The sequence below is a fragment of the Engraulis encrasicolus genome, chromosome 13 (genome assembly GCF_034702125.1).
Source record: "Engraulis encrasicolus isolate BLACKSEA-1 chromosome 13, IST_EnEncr_1.0, whole genome shotgun sequence".
NCBI classification, from domain to species: Eukaryota; Metazoa; Chordata; class Actinopteri; order Clupeiformes; family Engraulidae; genus Engraulis; species Engraulis encrasicolus.
The window spans coordinates 26,133,658-26,157,455 of record NC_085869.1 but is presented as its reverse complement, the minus strand read 5'-3'; the positions used below and the strand labels follow the sequence as shown (position 1 = coordinate 26,157,455).

The 23,798-nt window shown below is 42.4% G+C and overlaps 1 protein-coding gene across 2 annotated transcripts in view; it reads left to right on the top strand.

Moving 5' to 3' along the window:
• The first annotated feature begins 5,881 nt into the window (after positions 1 to 5,881).
• prpf40a (PRP40 pre-mRNA processing factor 40 homolog A) overlaps positions 5,882 to 23,798 on the top strand; it is a 51,432-nt gene continuing 33,515 nt past the window's right edge. The window contains exons 1-12 of one of the 2 annotated variants that reach the window (XM_063213551.1): positions 5,932 to 5,969; positions 6,875 to 6,955; positions 7,111 to 7,257; positions 9,236 to 9,319; positions 14,372 to 14,399; positions 14,516 to 14,538; positions 14,784 to 14,831; positions 15,202 to 15,312; positions 18,137 to 18,257; positions 18,646 to 18,670; positions 19,870 to 20,142; positions 21,464 to 21,566. In XM_063213551.1, the coding sequence (XP_063069621.1) occupies positions 5,967 to 5,969; positions 6,875 to 6,955; positions 7,111 to 7,257; positions 9,236 to 9,319; positions 14,372 to 14,399; positions 14,516 to 14,538; positions 14,784 to 14,831; positions 15,202 to 15,312; positions 18,137 to 18,257; positions 18,646 to 18,670; positions 19,870 to 20,142; positions 21,464 to 21,566 (1,047 nt within the window). In that variant the 5' untranslated portion in view covers positions 5,932 to 5,966. Of the gene's footprint in view, positions 5,970 to 6,874; positions 6,956 to 7,110; positions 7,258 to 9,235; positions 9,320 to 14,371; positions 14,400 to 14,515; positions 14,539 to 14,783; positions 14,832 to 15,201; positions 15,313 to 18,136; positions 18,258 to 18,645; positions 18,671 to 19,869; positions 20,143 to 21,463; positions 21,567 to 23,798 lie in introns of both variants that reach the window. The other variant, XM_063213552.1, reaches the window with a different exon arrangement.

Genomic DNA, 23,798 nt, shown 5'->3' with positions numbered 1-23,798 from the left:
CGCTGTCTGAACCTGAAACAAGTGAAAGGATGCAGCTTCATTAAACACAGACATCATTTTATTTTTTCAAATAAGGTGTAACTATAAATGCATGAATAGAATCATTTTTGGTGGACTACAGAAGAGGGAAAGATCAGAACTGCGCTCAACTGGAAATCGTTGGTGCCCAGAAAGAGTGAGCAGCTTTAGGTATCTAGGCGTCAACATCTCTGAAGATCTAGCTGTCTTGGTCACCTCACATCACAAGGCTAGGCAGAGTCTGTAGCTTACCACCTCAGGAAGTTAAGAAAGTTCAAACTTCCATCAGAAATGCAGAAGTCCTTCTACACTGCCACAATTGAATCAGTAATTACTGGCTGCATAACAACCTGGTATGGCAAAAACAACACTACTCAGGATGAGGTAGCCCTGCATACAGTGCACGCTGCGGAAAAAAAAATCACTGGGACCATCCTTAGATATATACTCTAGAAGGGCAAAGACATGAGCAAAAAGATTATGGAAGACACCTTCCATCTCAGTCATTCCATGTTTGAAAGGCTGCCCTCAGGGAAACAACTGCGTTCCACTAAATGCAGGACAGAGAAACTGTGCTGCTATTGTGACTGTGAGTATTTTTTCCCTCAAGCCATCAGCTTTTTAAATTCCTAAGACATCTTTTTGTTTTACAATCATTATTCTTGACCTTCTTTTCACATTTCTTTTTAAAATTGTTATTATTATGTATTATCCTACACAGCAGAGAGCAGTTGCAACCTTCATTTTACTGCCAATTGTGCCTGCACACAAATCATGAATCTTGAATCTTGACTAGAATAGAATGGGACAAAATAGAATAGAAAGTCTAAACTTTCACCATTAAGTGCACACATAACTAATAAAAAAAGGGAATGTGCAATAAAAATACAAAACTATTACTTTAAGGGATATGATGTTTAACACAGTGGGCTAAAAAGGGCATATAAACAGGAATATTTAGGCTACATCACAGTGCATAAGAATAAAACACTAGTAGGTAGTTAATTGAGGTACTTCGAATCCCACCTGACCTCTCCCTACATCTCCATCCATGGCTGAAGTGCCCTTGAGCAAGGCACCTAACCCCACATTGCTCCAGGGACTGTAACCAATACATTGAAAAATAATATCTGTAAGTCGCTTTGAATAAAATGAAAGCGTCAGCTAAGTGCAATGCAATGCAATGCAATGTAACTATAAGATATGTAGTATAACTAAATACTTTCTTTGACTTCAGGAGACTTAGGTGCTGTATCCACATAGCAGGATATTTTTATATGTGGGTATTTTTTCCCTCCTGTTTAGGTGGAAACACACTAGGAGGATAAAAATGTTTAGCCCCCAAAATGGGATATTTTTAAAGCCGGATTTTTGATATGTGGATTTTAAAACTCTATGTGGCTATGTGGAGACGGAAGACCAAAACCGATGCGTTTTCAAAAATAGCAGGCTACGTGGTAACAGCTTATTATGTTATGTAGTAGCATAATATAGCATAATAATAGGACTCAACCCTCCGACATCCCTCCGTTATCCCTCAGACAGGTAGGCCTAATATAGAACACTCTATTCATCCAACATTGCAAAGTCCTGGAGGTAGTACCACATAGCTACATATTTTTTTCTTGGATGAAGAGGAACCAAATTGGCCAATTAAAAGCAAATGACAAATGACCATGAAAAGGCCCGTTCCAGCCTCTTCAATTCTCTGCAGTGCACTATAGACACACAGTGTTTCAGTCCCTTGCCAGACACAACAACGCTTATTCCACTGCAATGCATCATGTTCAGTGCACACTGTGGGTGGCTGGTTTTGATGCATGCTTCTCGTGAGAGCAACTGACAAATGGATGTAGACTATCACTGTGGACTTGCACCAAAGTGAAGGGCACTAGAGGTGCCATTTGTGAATTTGAAGTTAATTCATTTGGCAACAAGATGCGTGTGTGCGTGTGTGTGTGTGTGTGTTAGGGGTGGAATGGTTCACTAAATTTACGGTTCGGTTCATATCACGGTGTCAAGGTCACGGTTTTCGGATCTCGACGGTTCTTTTTTTGATAAATGGTGCACTGGGAATATTAAACCATATTTATATAACTGCAATTATAAAGTGATGATGCGCAAGTTGAATCAGCTGTCGTCTGATGTGCGCTGTCTGAGCGTTCCAAATGCCCTCTTTCAAGAGGCTAATAGAATCAGACTTATCACTAAATATAATACATATGGTTTGTATAGGCTTATAATGTGAAAATGGTGTGATTTTAATTGTGTCATCCTCTGATTGGTCTTATATGATAATGTGTTAATCAGAGAGACTGGATAGGATACTCCTAGAATCTCTGTTTTACATATTTTTTTCTGGGTACATGAATTGCGGTTTGCCACGGACTGCATTTTACGGTTCGGTATGGTGTGTGAATTGTACGGTTTCGGTTTTCGGTGCGGTTTGTACCATCCCTAGTGTGTGTGTGTGTGTCTGTGTGTGTGTGTGTGTGTGTGTCTGTGTGTGTGTGTGTGTGTGTGTGTGTGTGTGTGTGTGTGTGTGTTGAGTTTTCCGCCTTCCGGACTCACGTGTATTTGTTTCCATCAACAAAGTCCCAGCTGGAGGAAGTGACGTCGACGGATGTTTAGCAGCAGAAAAGCTAATCGTCTCGTGTGTTGTTATAAATAAACTCCTGGACTATGTCCAAAGTTTCAAATTCATCTTTTTGTGAGTACAAACCACATTTGTTATACTGTAGAAGTTTGGTGTCATGACATGCTATTTTTGTGGGGAAAGTTTGGAGACGGTGCCCAGGATCCATATGCGCTTGAGTCAAGCTATCCCGAATAAACATCGAATAACACGGCAACTCTGTTGATGTAAGCCTGCGGCAGAAAACACTTCGGGTGTAAAGGTGGATGGGTGTCACGGTTCAAATGGCATTAGGGTGATTCTACTCCGAACCATCGCTTTAAGGCGTATTTGTTTCAAATTTTCACATCATACCAAATTTCAAAATGCCCTGTTGTTACAGCAAAAACTCATTGATAAGCTTTCATGGTTAAAATAATATTCCCTCTCAGAAAAAAATGGTGAAGTGGCTAATCTTGCATGAAATGAGCCACTGGTGGTGTAAGTTGATCAAAGCACAAATCTCAGCTATACAAGTATTATTTATTATAACTAATGCAACAAATGAGTCTGTGAAATAAAACAACTAAAACAACAGAACAATGCCAAAGAACAATGCTAAAGCTTATATATTGTGGGCCTTTTCCTGCTTTGTTTGAGTAGTGAACAATAGTAGGCTGTTATGTGGAAAAAAGTAATGTTATTGTTTGAGTTGGCTAAACTCATTGGTAACACTTTCTATGAAGCCCATATCTACAGTGCATTATGAGGGCATTCATAACAACTTATAATGCACATCATAATTAATCATACTGCATTATGACAGTTATAATTATAAGCCTGTTCCCTGCCTGTAGTTTTTAACCAGTCACAAGCATTCAAAACACCATAGTATTTATAATGCATTATAAGCTAGATTCATAGTTATTCAGGACTGTTGAGGCCTACTCCATCATGAAGCGTTATGAGTGTAGTCATAATGCACTATGATAATGATGCACATTATACGTTGTTATGAATGCGCTCATAATGCGCTATAGATATGGGCTTCATAGAAAGTGTTACCAATTCATCTCAACTCACTTGGGTATGATATGAAACAAATGATCTGATTATGCTCAGTTATCATCGCGTAGTGTTTTTCAACCATTATATGCCCATTATGGTAAGTGGCTCAACTTACCCAACTCTAATGCCTCACCTTGCCCCATTGGCAATTCTTGCAAAAAAACCCAAAAAGACTTTAATTATCACTCATATAACAGCTTATTCCTTAAGTCACATTTCAGACGTGACCAAATCTATTTTTGTTTTCTCTGAATCATCGTTTCAGAGACACACACACACACACACACACACACACATTTTCACAAATATCTTCTTTTTCACAAGTGATACAATGATTTTCTACAAAAAGGGCATGGCTCATCTTACCTCACTCTCCTTAATTTATTAGCCTAATATTTTCGGGTTAACCTAACATTTCCTTTTTGTTGGATTTTGAAAGGGAAATCAAGATGACATTAACCCAGTTCCAACTGTCCCGTTGCAGCCTTACAACACAAGTCCCACAGGCGGACAAAGATGCATCCGATGGCGGCGAAGATTGTGTTTTTTTGGCCGATTTAAAGAATGCGTTACAGACAGACAGACCGACGGACCGACGGATGGACAGACATACCCTCTTAGAGATGCTAGGACATGTCTAAAAACAGAAGATTTGTGAAAATTGCATTGAAAAGGGTTACGTGGAATGCTCGAAACCCTCTGCTACATGGTGTTGCTTTTTCCCTGTTTTTCTAATATGTTACACTATAACTTGTGTATTATACTCATTTGTGATGAGAAAAAAAACCTTTAGGTCACATGATTAGGAAATAAACACAGGACGGCCTTTTTCATTTCCTACTTTGCTGTGTGGAGGTCATCACTTGAGGCCTTGTAGAACCACTAACTTTTCAGCCCAAAGTATTATTTAAAAAAATCACCATCTGTATATAATAATAAACTGTTATAGTTCATCATTAAAACAACTTTAGATGCAAAGATTTTTTGTGAAGTGGTAAAATTGTTGCCATATGACAATTGTCGCCATAATTGTTGCCATATGACAACAACATGCAGTTATGGAACGACATTGTTGACCATTCACCCCAATTAACCCCATTGACTTAGATATTAGGCTACAGGTTTTTAGCCTACGTTTTGTGCCACATTAACCATTTATACTTACATAATTTTATACATGGTTAATGCTAAAATGCATTGTAAATATTTGAAACAAGTGTAAACAACATTTTGTGGCAGCTTTCATGTCTATGTGTGTATAGCTACATGTCTATGGGCTGTAAAGGCCTAGTGTAGGCCACTGCATTTTGCTGTTATAAGGAATGGAATGGTTTATTCTTGTAATTTTATGAGTTTTAACATTTGGACAGATATTTACCAAATATTTATGAAGAAAAAATATTTTTTCAAAGAAAAATCCGATTTTACACAAGCTTCCACAAGTGTGCATTGTTTCCATATGGCAACAATTAGGCCTACTAATAAAAAACAGCCTAATTAACTAGACCCCCTATTTTTGAAAAAGTCTTTCGGCCTTGTTTTTGTGGAGTTAGAAACTGGAATGTCAAAATTCGTCCTATCCCACAATGGTGAAGAATCTTTTTAAAAAATCTTGAATCCGGTGAATCCGGTGATCCAGATCATCACCAAAATTGAATCACTTGTTCCTTTTACCATTCCCAACAACTTCACAAAATGTCACCAAAATCCGTGAATATTTTTTTTAGTTATCCTGCATCTACACACAAACAGACAGACAGACAGACAAACCAACTTGACACCCCCCCACCCCCCAAAAAAACCCCTCCTTGGCGGAGGTAAAAAATGAAAAAAAAAAAGATATTGTAAAATTCTATTATTTTACTCATTTAACAAAAAAAAAACACATTTTTACATTGTAATTAAGTAGCCTAATAATTATGCAGTATAGGCTACAACAACGTTTTAATTTTAAAACGTTTAAACAGTTCAATAAATGTTTGATTTAACATATAATATTATAAAAATATAACCTAGCCTAATATAATATACCGGTATTGATAAATCTGCAATGCATTGATGGGATGGGAAGATGCCTGTTTCTTCAAATTTTCAGTCAGTGATGCCGAATCTGGTGATTGCGCACTCTTGGCGCAACCTGAGGCTGTTGAATGCAAGCAGCCCTGCTTTTGCTTTCGCACATGCCCTTTCAACTCCGATGCTTCTGTCCAATCACATCGCATGTTATTGAGATGTGGTGAGCTGGGCCGCTAAATACTCAGCCAACATGGTGAGTGAAGTTTGTCTTCATTTCTCTCATTATAATGTGATATGTGGGTTATCAAATTCTATTGAAAATTCGGGAAAACGTGGCTAAGCACTACATGAATCAACCGTATTGTCTACCTTTATCACAGGTAGAAGCAGGAAAATTTAAGTGGGAATTGCTAACGGTTTAGCATTTAGCTCGTCATTATTAGCCGTACTGAGAGATAGTGACAACATGGCTAACTGGCGTTTGAATGGGTGAGAAATCAAATCTGTTGATCTATAGGTAGCTAGTTAGAAATAAGAGGTTATCGACGAGACTGAAGTTCGTTCAGCTAACCAGCAATAGATTGGTAAATTGCTGTATCGGAGCAAGTGGGCCCTGTCATTCTGTAAACCTGAGTCCTCTTTGTGTCATTCATTCTGAAGAAGTTGTCCAAAAGCTTGCGTTAGTTTTCAGTTCAGGAGTAGGTAATGTGTTATGAATGTAATATAGCCAGTGAGTATCAACGCTGTCGTTGGCGCTCTTTCCCGACCATTGCTGTACGATAAATATGTGAATTGAATGTTGTGTTGAATTAAACGGTAGCCTACCACATTAAAAGGCCAAAGTAGGACTGTAAAGTATGTCATCTGATGTCTAGTTCGCTTACCTACTGTTAATCTTACTTTCAACTCATTGATGACATTGTCGTTATTGTTTACAGTAGCTGCTAGATCTGCTGGCAGATGCATGCGACGTTATATCTGCATGTCTGCTAACCTTTTCTCCCAAACATCAAGGCACCTGATGGTTTCAGTGACTTCACCCTATCTGTGTTTGAGGCACTTACCACAGAACTGTAACAGTTACTCTTACCATACGTTATTACAGTCCTAATAGCCGGACTGTAGTTGTAACTGGTTTAGGTCTCTTGTTTACAACAGTCCTCATCAGATCCTAATAATGGTCCGAGCCAAGCGCCTCCTTTTCCTGGTGTCCCACCAGCAGGCATGCACCCTCCTTTTGTAAGTCGGTGTCGGAAAGTTCACTTCTCTTCCATGTTTTTTTTCTTCTATTGCCATCTATTTATTTTTTGGTGTGGGCTTTTAAGACAAGAACATCTTCCTGACATTTTTTTTTGTTTGCCACCTTTTTTTTGGCTTTGTTACTTCTTCCAAAGATGGGACCACCTGGAATGCCGCCTCATTTCCCTCCCATGGGAATGCCACCTATGGGACAGAGGCCCCCCAACATGGCACCAGGCATGCCGCCAGGCATGATGCCACCCGGCATGATGCCACCTATGGGGGCGCCGCCAATGGCACAGGTGAGTGAAGGCTGTCACACACACACCAGTCAGTCTGTTGCACAGCACACACACAGAGTTTTTCTGATAGCTTTTGTTTTGTGCATGAAGACAGTAAGGGGTTATGTGTAATTTCAGTGTATTGGGTCATTCTTTATGAAAGCAGACACCTTGGTGCCCAACCAGTTAGGGTAGTAATGAAACCTACACATGTTATGCCTTGTTGGTGGTAATGTAGAAGATAAATTGGCCCTAATTTCTACAAGATTAGCATTGGTGAAATGTCTAATCTCTAAAGGATCGATTTTGGCTTTGTTTGTTGGTGTGAAAGTAGCTCCCACTGCCACCTAATAACAGTTTCATTGCCTGGTGTGGATGACATGAACCCACTAGCGGTGTGAAAGTGCCCCAAGTTCAATGCATTTGACACATGATGTTAGATGTGATGTATGTTGTTTGCCAGCAGCAGAGGTGTAACTTATCGAGTAAAAGTAGAAGTACTCTCACACATAATTTCAACACTAGTAGTGCAAAGATGAACCCATGTAATACCAGACTTTGACTTTAGGGATGGCGAAAAATTGAAAAAAACTCTTAACCGGCTACTGAGACTCATTAACCGGTAATCTTAAATTATACAACGTTCGCGTGCCTGATATGCACGGCACTGGTTTTTTTTCATTTTTTTTTCACATAAACCTTTTTTTTTGCTGCGCAGACAGGACCTGCCATGTCCAGCCACTGTTGCCAGATGGAAAATGCTGAATTATCGTACTAAAACCTCAAAATTATCCTTTTTGGGGGGCTTTTGGGAGGAAATGATCATTATAATGATTATTATTATTACAACCGGTTAACCGGTGGCAGAAAATTTTAACCAGTTAAAGTTGATCCGGTCGACTATCTGTTAACGGGTTACCGATTAACATCCCTACTTTATACTACCCAGCAGCAGGCATAAGCCATTGTGTTTTATTGTTTGTGTTATTGTTGGTCTGATTACTTTTCCCCTCTGCACTGTATTGGTAATTCAGTGTATCAAATTGTGATAAATGCTGCCGTGTGTGAGGCTGCTGTGTCTGTGGAGAGAATGGGCATTAGGAGGTAGTGGCTGCATGCTGGATTATGAAGAGAGCGCCTGTAAGGTAGTCGAATTGAATCGGATCGGATCGCATAGAATCGAATCGAATCGCTACCTCCCGAATCGTGATCGAATCGGATCGTGAGGGCAGTGCAGTTCCACACCACTAGTAGTCACACCTCTACGTGAGACTCAAGATAGAATATATGAATGAGTCAAAGAATGAGAAGGAGTCCAAGGAAGGCCTCTCCCATGATTGCTTTTCAGTGTTTTGGGGATCTTGGGCCCAATGAAAGGGTGTATGACTTCGACTTAGTTCAGGTAAGGGTCAGACCGTAGGGGGTCCGTTTCATTATCTAACCTCCCTCCCTCGCCTTGTGCTTGTGGCCTCGCGATACGAGGCAAGACTTCACTGACGATAGTTTTATGCAATATCTTGTAAAAGCAATTACAATTGCAATTTATATGTAATTTTCTCATTTGCATATTTGTGGATAAAAGGTTCGCACACTCCTTTGGATTTTTTTCTTCTTTAAGTTCTTTTTTCTTTTTATTAATTAATTTTTTTGTCCAGCAGCTGAGATTGTGCACAAATAACTCTAAACAAGTGAATTTTCTCATTTGCAATCAGGATGTTGAATGGGGAAAAGTCCCCCAAAAGTAGCTGTGCCTTGGCTGATAGCAGGGAAACTTTGTCCCTAAAGGCTGGATGAGCACAAGGCCAGGAAGGGAGGTTAGATAATGAGATGGGGCCATTTGCAATGGGGCCATGCTCTGCGCTGCTCTGCCACCTCTCGCTGTGCTTTTAATACCCACTCACTTGCTCTCTCTGGGTCTCCAACCACGCGTCGAATAGGAGGGGTGAGGGGAAATTTAACGGCTCAGATGAATATTTAATGAAACTCTTTTTTTCAATAGATGCCAGGCATGATGCCGCCCATGATGCCCGGGATGATGATGCCACCTCGCATGCCAGCTGCGTCACTGCAGCCTACGGGGCCGGTAAGCTAAGTCTTTCTTTCTTTCTTTCTTTCTTTCTTTCTTTCTTTCTTTCTTTCTTTCTTTCTTTCTTTCTTTCTTTCTTTCTTTCTTTCTGCCTTTCTCTCAGTCTTTCTTTCTTTCTTTCTTTCTTTCTTTCTTTCTTTCTTTCTTTCTTTCTTTCTTTCTTCTCTCTTTCTCGTTCTCTCTCGTTCTCTCTCGTTCTCTCTCGTTCTCTCTCTCTCTCTCCCCCCTCAACACCCCAGTGCTACTCCTCTTCCTCTGCCATCATAGTGTGTGTTTTCCAAAATAGATCCCGCAAGATGTCAGCAGTGGAAGGCAGCATTAACATAATTAGCACATCCTAGTTGTGGGCAGGGGGGGGTGGACGTCACCTATATAGCGATCCCCACGCCCAGACTTTGCTGCCCTCACACTAGTCTCTCTGCTGATGGTAGTGACGTGAGAGGATGTAGTAGCACACCTGTGTTCTTCCACAGACGTCCGGGTCCTTTTCATGTGGTTGACTGCCATTAACCGCTGGGTCTCGTCTCGTAGAATAGCCTGGTGTGCCGCGCGTGTTCACTCAGTTGGAGAACAAAGGCTGTTCACAGCTGTTTATTTCCATCAGATCAATCCAGCACAAAGAAGTATTTAATACGGTTGTGCTGAATTAGATTACCATGTTGAATGCTTAGACATTGTAGCCGTGTGCAAATAAGGACAGTGGTGACATCACAGGAGCCGGGCTAGGATGTGTGTGTGTAGTTCTTAACCTCCCCTCCCCCATTGATTCACTTGACCCCCCTCATTTGGGATCTCGGCACTAGATAAATGGTGATCCTTTTTTTTGTATTGAGTACTGCCTGCCAGGGCTTGAAAACGAAATTATTTTTCAAACGTTCCGTTCCGAACGGTTCAGGCAAGTTTCAGTTTAACGTTTTCGTTCCTGCAATCGTTCCCCCACAAAAATATCGTTCCTGAACCGGTTCGGAACGAAAAATAACGTTCGTTCTTAACGTTCCTGCAGTGTTTAACGGCCATATTAAGTCTATTTTCGTGGACTTTATCTTAAAATAGACGTACTCATTATTTCCCCTTGATTTACACAGCTATTCTCAAAAATAATAACACACCCAAAAACACTCAGATGGGCTATCCATCCTGGCAGATTTAACCGGATGCCTATAATTCTTATCAAAAGTAGCCTATGCCAGCCCAGTAGCGGTGGGTGGATGTTGATTAGGGAGGCACAATACAGAATAGCCAGAGAGAGTTCCTAAAAAATCTCTGGAATAGCGCAGGTAAACGTCAGCATAATAAGAGGTGTCGATAGGCATGGATATCAGTTCTTGGCTTGCCTAGCTCTATTTAATAGGCCATCGATGAGGTTTGCCGCAAGTGAAACGTGTAAGTAAAAGGGACACAGTTTGCGCCACAAAAAAATCCCAAACTGTTTTGAGATGTGCACGATGCTAGGGGTCACTAGTTCTAAAGAAGGGACAGGTTGCATAGTCTGGGTCCGTGTATCATCCGATCATTCAATTATTCCATTCAATTTGGCAAACGGAAAAACTAAAAATGATGCAATATTTCATTTTCCTGTTTTTTAGTATGAGCAAAACATTGGGGATTGATGTTTGTTTTCGTTTTTCAACCTAAAACAGAACAAATCATAAAGAGGGAAACCCAAACCAAATTTCAACAGTAATTTTCGTTTATTTGTTTACTTTATTCTTCACGGTACATTAGCCTTCCCATGGTCTCGTGGAGGCGCTAGAGCCTCGTGATGTCACAAGGCGTCATTTCAATTGGGATGTTGAATGAAGAAATGTCAACCAACATTGTTCCGCCCAGAGCTGTGCCTAGGCTGGCAGGGTGGAAACTGTTTTCTCCAGGGAAGCGTCTGCGAAGGGCCATTCCACAAGCGCAAATCGAGGAAGAGAGTTTAGATAATGGCGTGTATTACAGGCTGCACTCTGTCTCTCACGGCACGTCAGTCCGTGTGTGACTTCGGGCACAAACGCGAGATGCAAGTTGACCATGGTGCCATTTGGGGCAAATTGCGCGCAGTCTGGGTTGACAGACAGCACATGTAACATGCAACTCACCCGACTCGCTTGGTAAGGTAGGTTAGTGGTCAGAGCGAGGGACAGTAGTAGCCTATCATCTTAATGGAAAGACACGTCAGGTCCACGTTTAAATGGCCATGCGTAACGCATCCAAAACCAGTGAGGTGTTCCATGGTGTTATGACAGATAGGTAGCCTAGAGGTCGGTCGGATGGAGACGTCTAGCACCTTTCACAAATGTTAACCTACAGTAGCTTAAGTAGCAACCTAATGCTGATGTGGCATGCAGAAATAGCAACCAGATAGGCCTACGCCTAAACTGTGGAGGAGACCTCGCTGGCAGTTCCCAGGAATAGGCTATCAGTAGACGGCACCACAACAGTTGAAGAAAAGTTTCTTCCGATTCACGCACCAATGGTAAACACTTCATTCCACCTGTAATAATAAAATGATCTAGTGGAAGGAGCCTTAGCCCATTGGATAGTCACAATTATTAATGTAGTTAGCCTATGGGGTAGACATACTGGACCGGACACAGTACAGTGCGTAAAGTAGTTAGGCTATATCTTTACCACCCACAGGCACCGACATAACTGGGGCTACCAGTAGGACAGAAAGATGTTCTGTGGAGTAGGAGCATCAGCAGGCTGATTATAGGCCTCGGGGAAATGCGTAAAGCAGCGCGTTTGGCAGCCACTTGTGCACTATAGTGTCTTACTTAGGCGAACAATAGAAAAGCACCGCGGGAAATGGGACAAATAATCGTAGTAAATTAGAGTTGTTATTTCGTTTTGGTTTTCTCGTTTATTACTTGTTCTGTTTTGAGTTGGGAAAAAGGAAAATCAACACAACTCCTCATTTTTTGGCCATATGGACAAACGGGAAAACAAAATATGGAGTCGTTATTTCGTTTTCCGTTTGCCAGCTTGAATGGAATGATTGAATGATCGGATGATACACGGACCAGTCTGAAACCTCGGATATGCTCTCAGATATCGGCAACCAACCATCCCAATGCAAGTCCATCACCACAAAACCGGAGACCTTTTGTAGCCTAACAGACAAGCGTCACAAAATAGTAAGAGTTTCCACGTAGTCCATCCCATCAGCCCAGCCCTCTGCACAACAGAAGAGAATAATAACTTAAACAACAACAAATGCGCTGTCTTTCTCTAGTCCCTGCTTGTTGTCACACGCGACCTACTGTTCGTGATGACAGCCAGGAAATATTGCGCAATACGGAAACCATCGAAACATTGAGCGGGCCAGCTAACGTCAGCTAGCGTCTGTCCATCTGCCACGAATGACTTTATCCCGCATTGACCACAACAACAGATAAATAAGACGTCCTTGATTACAGCACATAAAACACCAGCTCTCACCTCTCTTCTCTACAACCGACAGTGGGACACGCTGCACACAACAAAAGCACTTCAGTAACTTTACAACATAATTTGCCATAACCGCATTGAACATCGAGGCACTCGGCGGTGCCATTACAAGTAGTAAGCTAAACATGACTTACCCACCAGTTGCCTCTCGAGAGCACTCTGCGAATTAGGTTCATCAAATCGCCTATCCAATTCCTTTGCAAATCATAGACTGTGGTCCTGTAGGAATCCCAACACCGATCTCAAGACATGTTCTATTTTGCTCTCCATGGTGTCAATATAAAACTCTGTAGACTGTCCGTGAATGAGACTGAAGAACAGCGCGGGTAAAGTGTCATTTCTCTTACAAAAACTTATTTGATATTGGTGGTCAACAACTTTAGGGCGAGTTTATTAGAGCCAACTTCCAATCACTACGAGAAAGCCAGGAGAACAGAGACAGTTTAGTTCTAGTTTCCTATCAAAATCTCTGAGGAGAAGCATATCCTAAAATTTACCCAGGAAGTTTCTCCATACAATGCGCAGTCGCACTCTGATTGGCCAATGCTCCTCAATATTTTATCAATCGGCGGCAAGAGCTCAGGTGAAGCAAAATGCTGTTTTTTTTGTTTTGTTTTAGTTTTTTTTAAATTATTATTAGAAAACAGACAAGTACAGTCAGAGACAAAATGCTGTTGCTGTATGCATGTTTCCCCTCATACAGTAGCCGAACTAAAAGACTGTCGCCATGGTTACTCCTCAAACAAAATCGTGCACTTGTATGAAATATAGAGAACGAAAAAAAAAACGTTATTAACCGGTTTGTGGATTTCAGAATAACGTTTTTGTTCCGGAACACTTGAAGACCATTTCGTTTTCGTTTCCGTTTCCGTTCCTTGTAAAATTCCATAAAATTTCGTTCGTTTTCGGTTTTCGTTTTCGTTCCTTGAACCGGTTCGGAGCCCTGCTGCCTGCACATGTTATGTAATTGTCACCTTGTGTGTTGGTGTGGTGAAGCGCGAGATCAGACAGGAGCCAGCTGCTTGGCTTGCTGTTTTCGGCGCCGACGGAGAAAGTTTCCACTTGTCAAATCACATCCTTCAACATTTCCCCACTTTCACACCTCTGACTCTGGCAGGAGAGCTGTACTTGTGGAAACTAAATCGGCCTCGAAAATGCAGAGTGCTTGCTTGTGTCCTGGATTTGTGTTCAAGGGGTATGCCACTATTTTGGGGCTTAATACAGTTAAAATCGTTGGCCAGGGTTTATAAAGGTGGTAAAGTGTCTTATTTTTCATGTAAGCCGTTTAAGACAAGTTAAAAGAGGGAGCATGTCGCTAAGCTAGTGAAAGTCAATGCATCCGTGTAGCATGCTACATGCTCCCTCTTTTAGCAAGACAACGCTTAACATGAAAAACAAGACACTTTACCACCTTTATAAACAGCAGCCAACGATTTTAATTGTATTGAGCTCCAAAATAGTGGCAAACCCCTTTAAGGCTCTGTGAAAGGTTTTTTTGGAACACCATGGCTAGCTAGCACACACACACACACACACACACCCCTACAGATTTCTGTTACACCTTAACCTTTTTATTTTCAAATCTTTTAACTTAAAATGTTCCTGTGTCCTCAGCCTGGTGTGAGCCCTGTGGAAAATGCAGGTAAGTGTTAAAATGAAAAAAAAAAATCTTTTAAATGAAGTATTATAATTTTGACGTATCTGTCTGTAATGTGTACTTAATAATATTGGTCATAATATTTGTTTCCTCTCTCATAGCTCCCAGTGCTGCAGCGACGACTGTAAGTAGCCTGTGAAAAGCTCTCTTGACTTGTAATAGATTTGGTAATGCTCTTCAGAGTAAAGCATTAATGAGTAAAAGCCATTATCGGCCTAGACCTCAGCCTTTTTTCATGTCCCCAATGAAAATGTGTTTTGTGTCCATTTTCGAAATTACCCTATTACCATCTCCTCAATATTCTGTCCTGAAAAGCCACCCCAATGAAAGAGCTGTATTTATTGTGGTGATGTCTGTGTGTGTTTTTAGGCAAGCGCCACAACAAATGACTCGCCACAGGACGACCAACCAAAGAAGGTACGTATTATTGATCTTCAAAGGTATACAAATTACACGACTGCTAATTGCACCAGTCGAATGATCTTTTCCAACTGCACTCTGACAATATTTGCGTCGAATAGTCATCCCTGAAGACGGGAGAAAATACATTTCGTGATGAAATAGATTGTGTGAGTGTGTGAGCTGCCTTTTTCTTCGGCCCATCAAAACCTGTGCAATACAGAAAGTAATTCTCTTCTTCAGTGTGTCGGGTAACAGTGAATTGATGACAAAAAGCTGTAAGATTCCAGCAAAGACCTCTGGGTTTGATTTTGTTGTTGGTGTGTGTGCGTGTGCGTGTGTGTGCGCGCGCGTGTGTGTGCGTGTGTGTGTGCCTGTGTTTTTACAGAAGTCTGCGTGGACAGAGCACAAGTCTCTGGATGGGAAGGTCTACTTCTACAATACGGAGACCAAGCAGTCCACCTGGGAGAAGCCTGATGACCTCAAGTCTACTGCTGAGGTAAGGAAAGGGCCTGTGGCCAGACCAATCGAAGACATGATTACTCCCCTCCATCTCATCTCATCTCATCTCGTCTTGTTTTGTTTTGTTTTGTTCTCGGTACCATTTTATTTCCCTTCTGTGAGCGATTCGAGAGTTTTATTGTCATTGTCAGAAAAAGGCAACGAAATTGTGTACTCAAGCGTACTCCGGGCCGCTGCGCCTCTGTGCACCGCCATCGTAACACAGACCAGTATAGAATGACGCGGGGAGAGGTGAGGGGAAAACTACTTGCCTCCCAATGTATATTTTACAATTTTGAGGCATACGGCAAAAAACCTTGACACATAAGCAGATTTATAAGACTGCACAAACAGGAATGGAAACATCACAAACACACAGACGACAGCCGGTCTGAGAGGTTTGGTCTGAGAGGTTTGGTCTGAGAGGTTTGGTCTGAGAGGTTTGGTCTGAGAGGTTTGGTCTGAGAGGTTTGGTCTGAGAGGTTTGGTCTGAGAGGTTTGGTCTGAGCCTTTGCATTCCAATTGTCCATGCCTGCTCACCATAGCCTCGCGCGCCATCCTACGTACTTCCGCCAAGACACTTGGCTCCGCACTACGTCTGGTACCTGTCTTCTTTGGAGCGATGTTGGTAGGATTTTTGCCGGTGTTCTGACAAACGGTTCTACATTGTAATTTTATCCTACGGTAGGATGTTCTGTCAGACATGTCTGTTAAACGGTCCTACATCGCCATAGATAGACGTCAGACATGTTTGTTCAACAACTTAAATTAAATCCTAAACTTAAATTAAATCCTGATTTTTCCGAAAATGTCCTTCCTGCTTCCTGCAATCGCGTCAGATCAAACAAAGTCCAGACCATGAATACGAAATGGAAATGGTAGTATTATGGGATGGTCAGGACCAGGCTATGATCACCATGGGTGGATTCCAAATACAGACTCCCTTCTCGGTCTGTGCTTATAGCCTCAGTTTTCGCCTACGCCCCGCCTCCCTGGAGAAAACAATTAAGCTTCCCCGCTGTCAGCCTAGCCACAACAATTTTTGGGGGACTTTTCTTAATTCACCATCCCATTTGCAAATGAAACAACGACATTAGAATTGAGCTTTTGCGAGATATTGAAATGCAACAATGTTGTGTGTGTGACGTCATCACGAGGCCACGAGCAAGGGAGGACGGGAGTGCGCATATTGGAAGCCACCCCATGTGTGGTGCATGGTGGTTGTCTTCAGGAGCAGGTGCGCTGCAATCTTAAGGATTAATATTGACGAGATGTTTAGCATATTTCAGATCCAGTTGCATGAGCATTATGCTTCATTGGGCACTTATTAAGCATGAAAAGTACACATTATGCAATTACTTCATCTGTATGTCATCAGTGAATTATATATTTTTTTCCTTCATGGGAATTGAAAGTCTTCTTTTATGATTAAGGAATAGGAACAATGGTGAGCTGCCACCTTAGCTCCTGTCTCTGCCTCTTATCAGAGCCTCCAGCTCGGTGTGTTTTTCATCACGTGTGGGGCTAAGCTAGACACAATTAGAGATGGCGGTGGTATTAGCTAAAGGCCCCGCACGCTAGGAAATCCAGTGTGTCTGCTGCTGCGTGAGGCCGGGTGGTAGGGCTGCACAATTAATCGAAAATAATCGTTCTTGTGATATAATCTTGAAATCGAAGTCGTGATTTCAATCGTGATTTAATCATGGCAATTGTGACCTACCTTTTGAGAGCGTCCTTGAAGCCAAAACATACGGACAGGCTGGTGTTTCTGGCCAGAAATCTGTCCACCTAAGTTTCATGCTATTGCCTTTACATAATTATTACAATTTTCATTTATTTTGCTCATCCCGAATATAATTCAATCTTGTTTATATTTCATATAGTTATAATTTTCAAAAAAATTCTGCAAAAATCAATAATCGTGATTGCGATTTTGACCAAAATAATCGCGATTATGCTTTTTTCCATAATCGTGCAGACCTACCGGGTGGCATTAAAAGGAGAAGGCTGGTGTCAGAGAGATGCCTGCTATCAGCAGCGGGGTGGGCTGTGTGCCTGTCAGGCGGCCTTCCCTCCCCAGTCTCTTTATACAAGACAACCGTAGCTGCTGTTGTCATGTTGGCTGCACAATAGGTGCCGTATTTTTGGAACTGAAGTTGTGTGTGTGTATATGTGTGTGTGTGTGTGCGCAGGCCCGTCGACAGGGGGGACAAAGGGGTATGTTGTCCCGGGTCCAGGGAAATATGGGGCCCAGAATTGGGTGAATTGAGGTGACCTTGTCCTGGGCCCAGCAAAAGCTGTCAACGCCCCTGTGTGTGTGTGTGTGTGTGTGTGTGTGTGTGTGTGTGTGTGTGTGTGTGTGTGTGTGTGTGTGTGTGTGTGTGTGTGTGTATGTGTATGTGTATGTGTGTGTGTGTGTCTGTGTCTCTAAGGTGGGGGTTGAAGCTTTCTTTGGCATTTTCCCTGCTGAGCTTTAAGAAGAAAAGGTCAGGCTTCTACCTGTGCTTGCCTGTCCAGATAGCCGCCTGCCTGCTCGCCTGCCTGTCTGTCTGACTCAGGCTATCTCCACATTGGCTGTCCAAGACCTTTCAGGACATCAGTTAAAGCCTACCTGGCTCTTTTCACCCCTTTCCCCTGCCTGGACAGATTTCTCACCAAGCCTTAAGCCCTAATCCTTAGACAACAATGTATTTCTGTGGAACATCTTCGGAACATCTTTCCGCAAGACCCAGTGGAATGTTGTTTTGGCAGAATGCTAGCTGTTTGTAACATAATTGATATTCTGTGTATTTGTGCTCTTCTTTTCCTCCTCCTCGTCTCAGCAAATGTTGTCCAAGTGTCCATGGAAGGAGTACAAATCAGACACCGGCAAGCCATACTATTATAACTCGCAGTCAAAGGAATCTCGCTGGACCAAGCCCAAAGAGCTCGAAGACCTGGAGGGTGAGTTGAAGAGTATTGACGATCGATAACCAGCGATGGCTGAGGCTAAATTTAGACCATTCAGATTGTGGCTCCATCCAACCATGACTTTTCATGATCACCATTTTTTTTTGCCACAGTCAATGAGTGGCAAAATAAAGGTGTGTGTGTGTGTGTGTGTGTGTGTGTGTGTGTGTGTGTGTGTGTGTGTGTGTGTGTGTGTGTGTGTGTGTGTGTGTGTGTGTGTGTGTGTGTGTGTGTGTGTGTGTGTGTGTGTGCGCGCGCGCGCGCGCAGAATGATCCCCGTCACTATTGAACTGAAAGCGCTATTTTAATGTCTAGCACACTGACTGGTCATGTTTTTCAAGGTGGAATCTCATGCTCTTGTCCTTTCCTTTTTGACTTTCAGCGATGATCAAGGCAGAAGAGAATGGGTAAGTTGTGACACTTGTGATTCATGTCCGCAAGCTCTATAATGACAGGTCTTTGATGCTACTGTCATACTACTGGCTACAGGAAATCAGCATAAAACCAATTCTACATGCTGAATGCAAGATAATGATGTATTGAAAAATAGTAATAAGATGCAAGTTGGTGTGAAGAAAGCTAAACAAATTGTTCTGTGGGACGCAACAAGCAGAGAAGCGGCATAGGTAGGTTTACAATTCGGGTGACTAATCAGGCTGCAGTTGCAATTGGGGTTGCTACTCGTGTTTGACAAAGAACTTGGACATTTCAAGTAGCCAATCTTCCCTGATGCTTGTTTTGTATACATTATCGCCCCTCATTCAGTCTCCTGGTAGAATTATTTAATTTTGTCCAGGGACAGACCTGTAGAACCAGTCACATTCAGCTAAATCCCGCAACAGGTGGCAGCACTGGTTGCAACAATATTAGTATTAGCATCAATCTGTTCCCAGATCCATCAGGCTATAAAGGACTCAGACATGGTGCCTGTTGCCTGCAGGACAGTAAGGTACATTGAAAATATGGTCCAGAAAGACAGATGCTGAGGCACTCAAGGTTGCATTTTTTTTTAACTTTTTTATTTGGCTACAATGCCACAGTAGGTATTGTAGCCAAATAATAAAAAAGTAAAAAAAATGGCACCCTTGAGTGCCTCAGCATCTGTCTTCCTAGACCAAGTTTGAGAGCCCCTACACTGATGAGCACCAAGGAAAAAGGGTGAAGACCTAGAAGCACTCCAATTAACTGCTTGTGTTTGATGCATTGAAAATTGTGTTGCTGGGGTGGCGATGTGGTACAGTGCACTAATCCCCCCACACTTGGGCTTGCATGCCCATGGGGACCCCGGTTCGAGTCCGGCCGGGGTCATTTCCCAACCCTACCCCATCTCTCTCCACCTTCCTGTTACACCTTCACTGTTCCTATCCAAAATAAAGGCCCAAAAAGCTCATAAAAATATCTTTTAAAAAAAAGAAAAGAAAAAGAATATGTGTTGCTGGGTAGTCATAAAAAAACAAAAATAGGACTTTTGATCTCTGATACTTTGGGCATAGAACTATTTAGTGTCTGTATTAATCCCTGAGTTGTGTCCTGTTCTTATAGAGATTGCTGTGCTCTCAGCAGTGTGTGTGTGTCTGATGTGCTAATGTGTTTTTATAATCCCCAGCACTGCGGACGCGGCCGCTCCAGGAACCGCAGCCGCCGTGGCCGTGGGGGGCCAGCCAGAGCCGGCCCTGAACGCAGCCTCCGTGCCCAACGCGGACCCCATGGCTGCTGCCATCGCCGCCAACGCGGCCATGACTGCTGCTGTGGCCGTTCCGGGCGTGGTGGACATCCAGGCACCTCACATGATGGGCATGATGATGACTATGCCCGACGCAGCTACGGAGGCAGCCATCAACAACATGGAGGACGCGGCCAGTGCAGAGGCCCCCGTCAGGTAAAGACACAGAGAGTAGCGTAGAGAAGAGTAAGATGATTCAAGCCTGTGCATTTATTCAATGTCTCGCAAAAGAACAATCCAAAGGTCATATTCAATTGGGATGTTGAATTGGGGGAAAGTTGCCTGGTTAACACCAGACCTAATCACAAGTGAGATTTCAGATCGAAACGATTGTGTAGATCTAAAGGCAGTATGGTAGTTCCCAGGCTAGGGGGAAAGCATGCAATAGGAAAGATCTAAAAACAATCAGTGCCACAAATAGGATGTATAGGATGCTCTCCATGCTCATTCGCTGTACAGTCTAAGGATAATACTTTCACAATCCCAATGGATTTACATGAGATGCATTTGCTATTGAATTCCACTTGCTTCCACTTGGGGTGGTTAGGCAGCGGCCGGGTTGCCTGTGCATCGCTTGAACCAATCTGCATAGTTCTCTCCATCGATCGATGTAATTAATAGTAAATGATGGCTGCTATTGAGTGGTCGACTAGTAGACCCAAGGGCAAAGCAATCTATTAATAATTTATTGACTGGTCGTGAAAGTAGACCCAAATTGTAATCAATGAAAGGTTGGCAGCAGAGTTGGACATTGTTGTGCTGGTTTTGAAGGCAATTTCACAAGCAAGAAGAGTTGTAGTAGTATGTCAGATCTGTTGTTTGAAGGCTTTTTCAACTTTGTTTTCTTCTTTTGTTTCTTCTGTTCCTCACGTGGGCCTCCTCCACTTTCATTCTGTGTCACTGCGATCCTATTTCACAACAAGTGCAAGTGAACCCCACCAGTGTATACATCAAACAGTGCACCACCCCCATCCCATACACAAAGCCTGCTATAAATAAGTCATGGGCCCGTTCCGGTGTCTGTCAAAGCCACAGGTGTCCTGGAGCATTCTTGCAGGGGTATCCCGCCGCGCCGCGCCGACCTGTGGGAATGTCTGGTGCTGCTGCCCCCCTCGGGCTCTCTCTCTCTCTCTCTCTCTCTCTCTCTCTCTCTCTCTCTCTCTCTCTCTCTCTCCCCCCCCAAGCAGCACCTTCCCTTCACCCAGTTGTTTTTAATAGCTGTCGAGTATTAATGTCATCGGAGCACAATTTTTTTTTTGCCATTTGCGAGGTGTGTGTGAATGTGTGTGAATGCGTGTGAGAGTGTGTGTGTGTGTGTCCCTGCTGTGCCTTTGTCCTCTCCTGACGTCTCTCTCTCTCTCTCTCTTTATCTTTCTATCTATCTATCTATCTATCTATCTATCTATCTATCTATCTATCTATCTATCTATCTATCTATCTATCTATCTATCTCTGTCCTTGTGTTGGGGCCCTACAGCAATGATGTGAAAGAGGAGCGTCCGGAGCTGGTGAAGAAGGTGTACAAGTGGAACACCAAGGAGGAGGCCAAGCAGGCCTTCAAGGAGCTGCTCAAGGAGAAGGTGAGACATGCCACAGCCGCCGATGCTGATGCTCTATGCCAGTGTTGTCCAACACTGCGGTCGGGACTAGGGATGCAACAGGGTCTCCGCGGATCCTTAAAAAGTCTTATAAAGTCTTACTTTTAATATTTGTTTTTTAAGGTCTTATAAAGCATTATATTTCGCCAATTTTTGGAAGTGTAGTATTATATTTACGTGGGAGGTCTTATATTTCATCTGGGTAGCTTGAGTGTAAGAATAAGGTCTATTTTTTGACGCTATAAACCTTATTTAACCGGCATACGTCCCTTATCAAGATGCGGAAAAGTAGAGGAAACGGATCTGTGTTTGTGGCGCAGCGCAGCCCACTGGTAACACAGCGGGGGGCAGCCGCAGACCTGTGGGCGCAGCGTCTAGCCTACTTGCATGTTCTATTAGAAACAGTCGAAAAAGTGGTCGAAAATATATGAACGTGAATCGAGATGGGTAGATAGATGCACGTTCAGTGTAATGTGGCTTGAGGACAAGAAATAAAACGGTTAGCTGCTATCCAAATCAACGTCGGAATATGAAGCTTGATGTTAACTGTGTCGGGAGGACGCATAGCCTAATCAGTCGTTATAATGTTGTCTATCGTAAGCATGTTAGCCATGCCCTCGCGTTTGGGTAGAAGTGTTTGCTAAATGTAAAGGGTTCATTTCATAGTCCATTATGACCGTATTCGAAAATAATTGTTCCTTCATACAATAGCCTACACTTTCAAAATCGCCTCTAGATACGTGACAGGCTATTTGATGCCTCTGTCAAATGCAAAATGATTTCGTTAACATGATGGCAGCATGAGGAAGTGAGCGCGAGGCAATACGAAATCGGACGAGTAACAGAATATGTACGAAGCCAATGCTCTGGCGAGGTGCGTAATGTCCAAATCGGTAACCAGATGGGCAACGGTAAATGCGCTAAATGCTTGTCATGGACATGCTGGAAATCGCTTCCAAGTTCTGCGCTGCTAGAGAACAACAAACTACAGACAGGCTAAGCTCAAAGTAGAACGTTTGCTTCTGCTACCCGTCTCTGATAAAGCAAGCTGGAGGAGTAGTCATATATTTAACCCTTTTGACACCAGGTGTCCTCTCTCCTAATAGCAAAGTGCATTCAACTATTTATCCATCAGAAATGATGAATTGTTGAGCCATTTTTAATGTGTACATTTAAAGGCATTTGATGAACATTCATCTGATTTTTCCATAGGCCGTCAAAACATGCGTGGGACCCTCAATTAACTGCCAGTTGTCAGTTAACTGACCATATGCATGCATGGTGTCTGTAGGCCTACAGATCAGTTACACCTTGCTACTGCTTACACTGTGTTTGTTTACCCTAGGCTACACTAAAAGCACAGTAGTCATATAATATTGTTTATTATATATAATTATGTACTAGGCCTACATTTCATCATAGCAATGCAAACTAATAACATTAGCAATATTGCAATGCCTCACCCCGAGCGGTGTCTTATATTTTATCATCAGAGGTCTTATATTTGTCTTAAAAAGTCTTATATTTGGTGATCCAAAATGTGCAGAAACCCTGATGCAAACGATTAATCGACTTTAATCGATCAATGCATTAATCGATTAAAAATCATTAATCGCAATTAATCGCCAATTCAATTGACAAGAGACCCAGGTGAAATGGGCATGTGAAGAGTGTGTGTGAAAAGGGGTGTGAATAGTGGGAATATTTAAATCAACTTTGGATTGAAGAACTTAAATGGAATTCATTTAAATGTAGCATTTTATCTCACTTTTAAAGGAAAAAATGTAGATTCAGTTTTTTTTTCCGTGAAACATTGAGATTTCGAGGGGAAAAGGCCGCTTATCAATTAATCGTAAGCCGAACGATAAGGCAACTGATTAATGAATTAATCGATAATTTGCATCCCTAGTCGGGACCCCATGTGGGGTTGCCTGGAATTCAAAGGGGAAGTCACCTGAAATGCGGGCCACCGCTTATAAGCTTGTATTTAGCGTCTTATGGGGACCCTTTCTCTCCACACTAATGTGTCTTTTTCATGAAATGTAACTGAAATTCTAAATCAGGGATGTCAAACTCAGGTCCGGGGGCCAAATTTGGATTTTGATTTTGGCCCTCAGTGAATTTGAGTTTGACACCCCTGGTCTAAATTATGTTGGAAGAGAAATAAATAATTCATAAATCATTCAAATGCCTAGGTGTTAAAAAAAAGAGCTA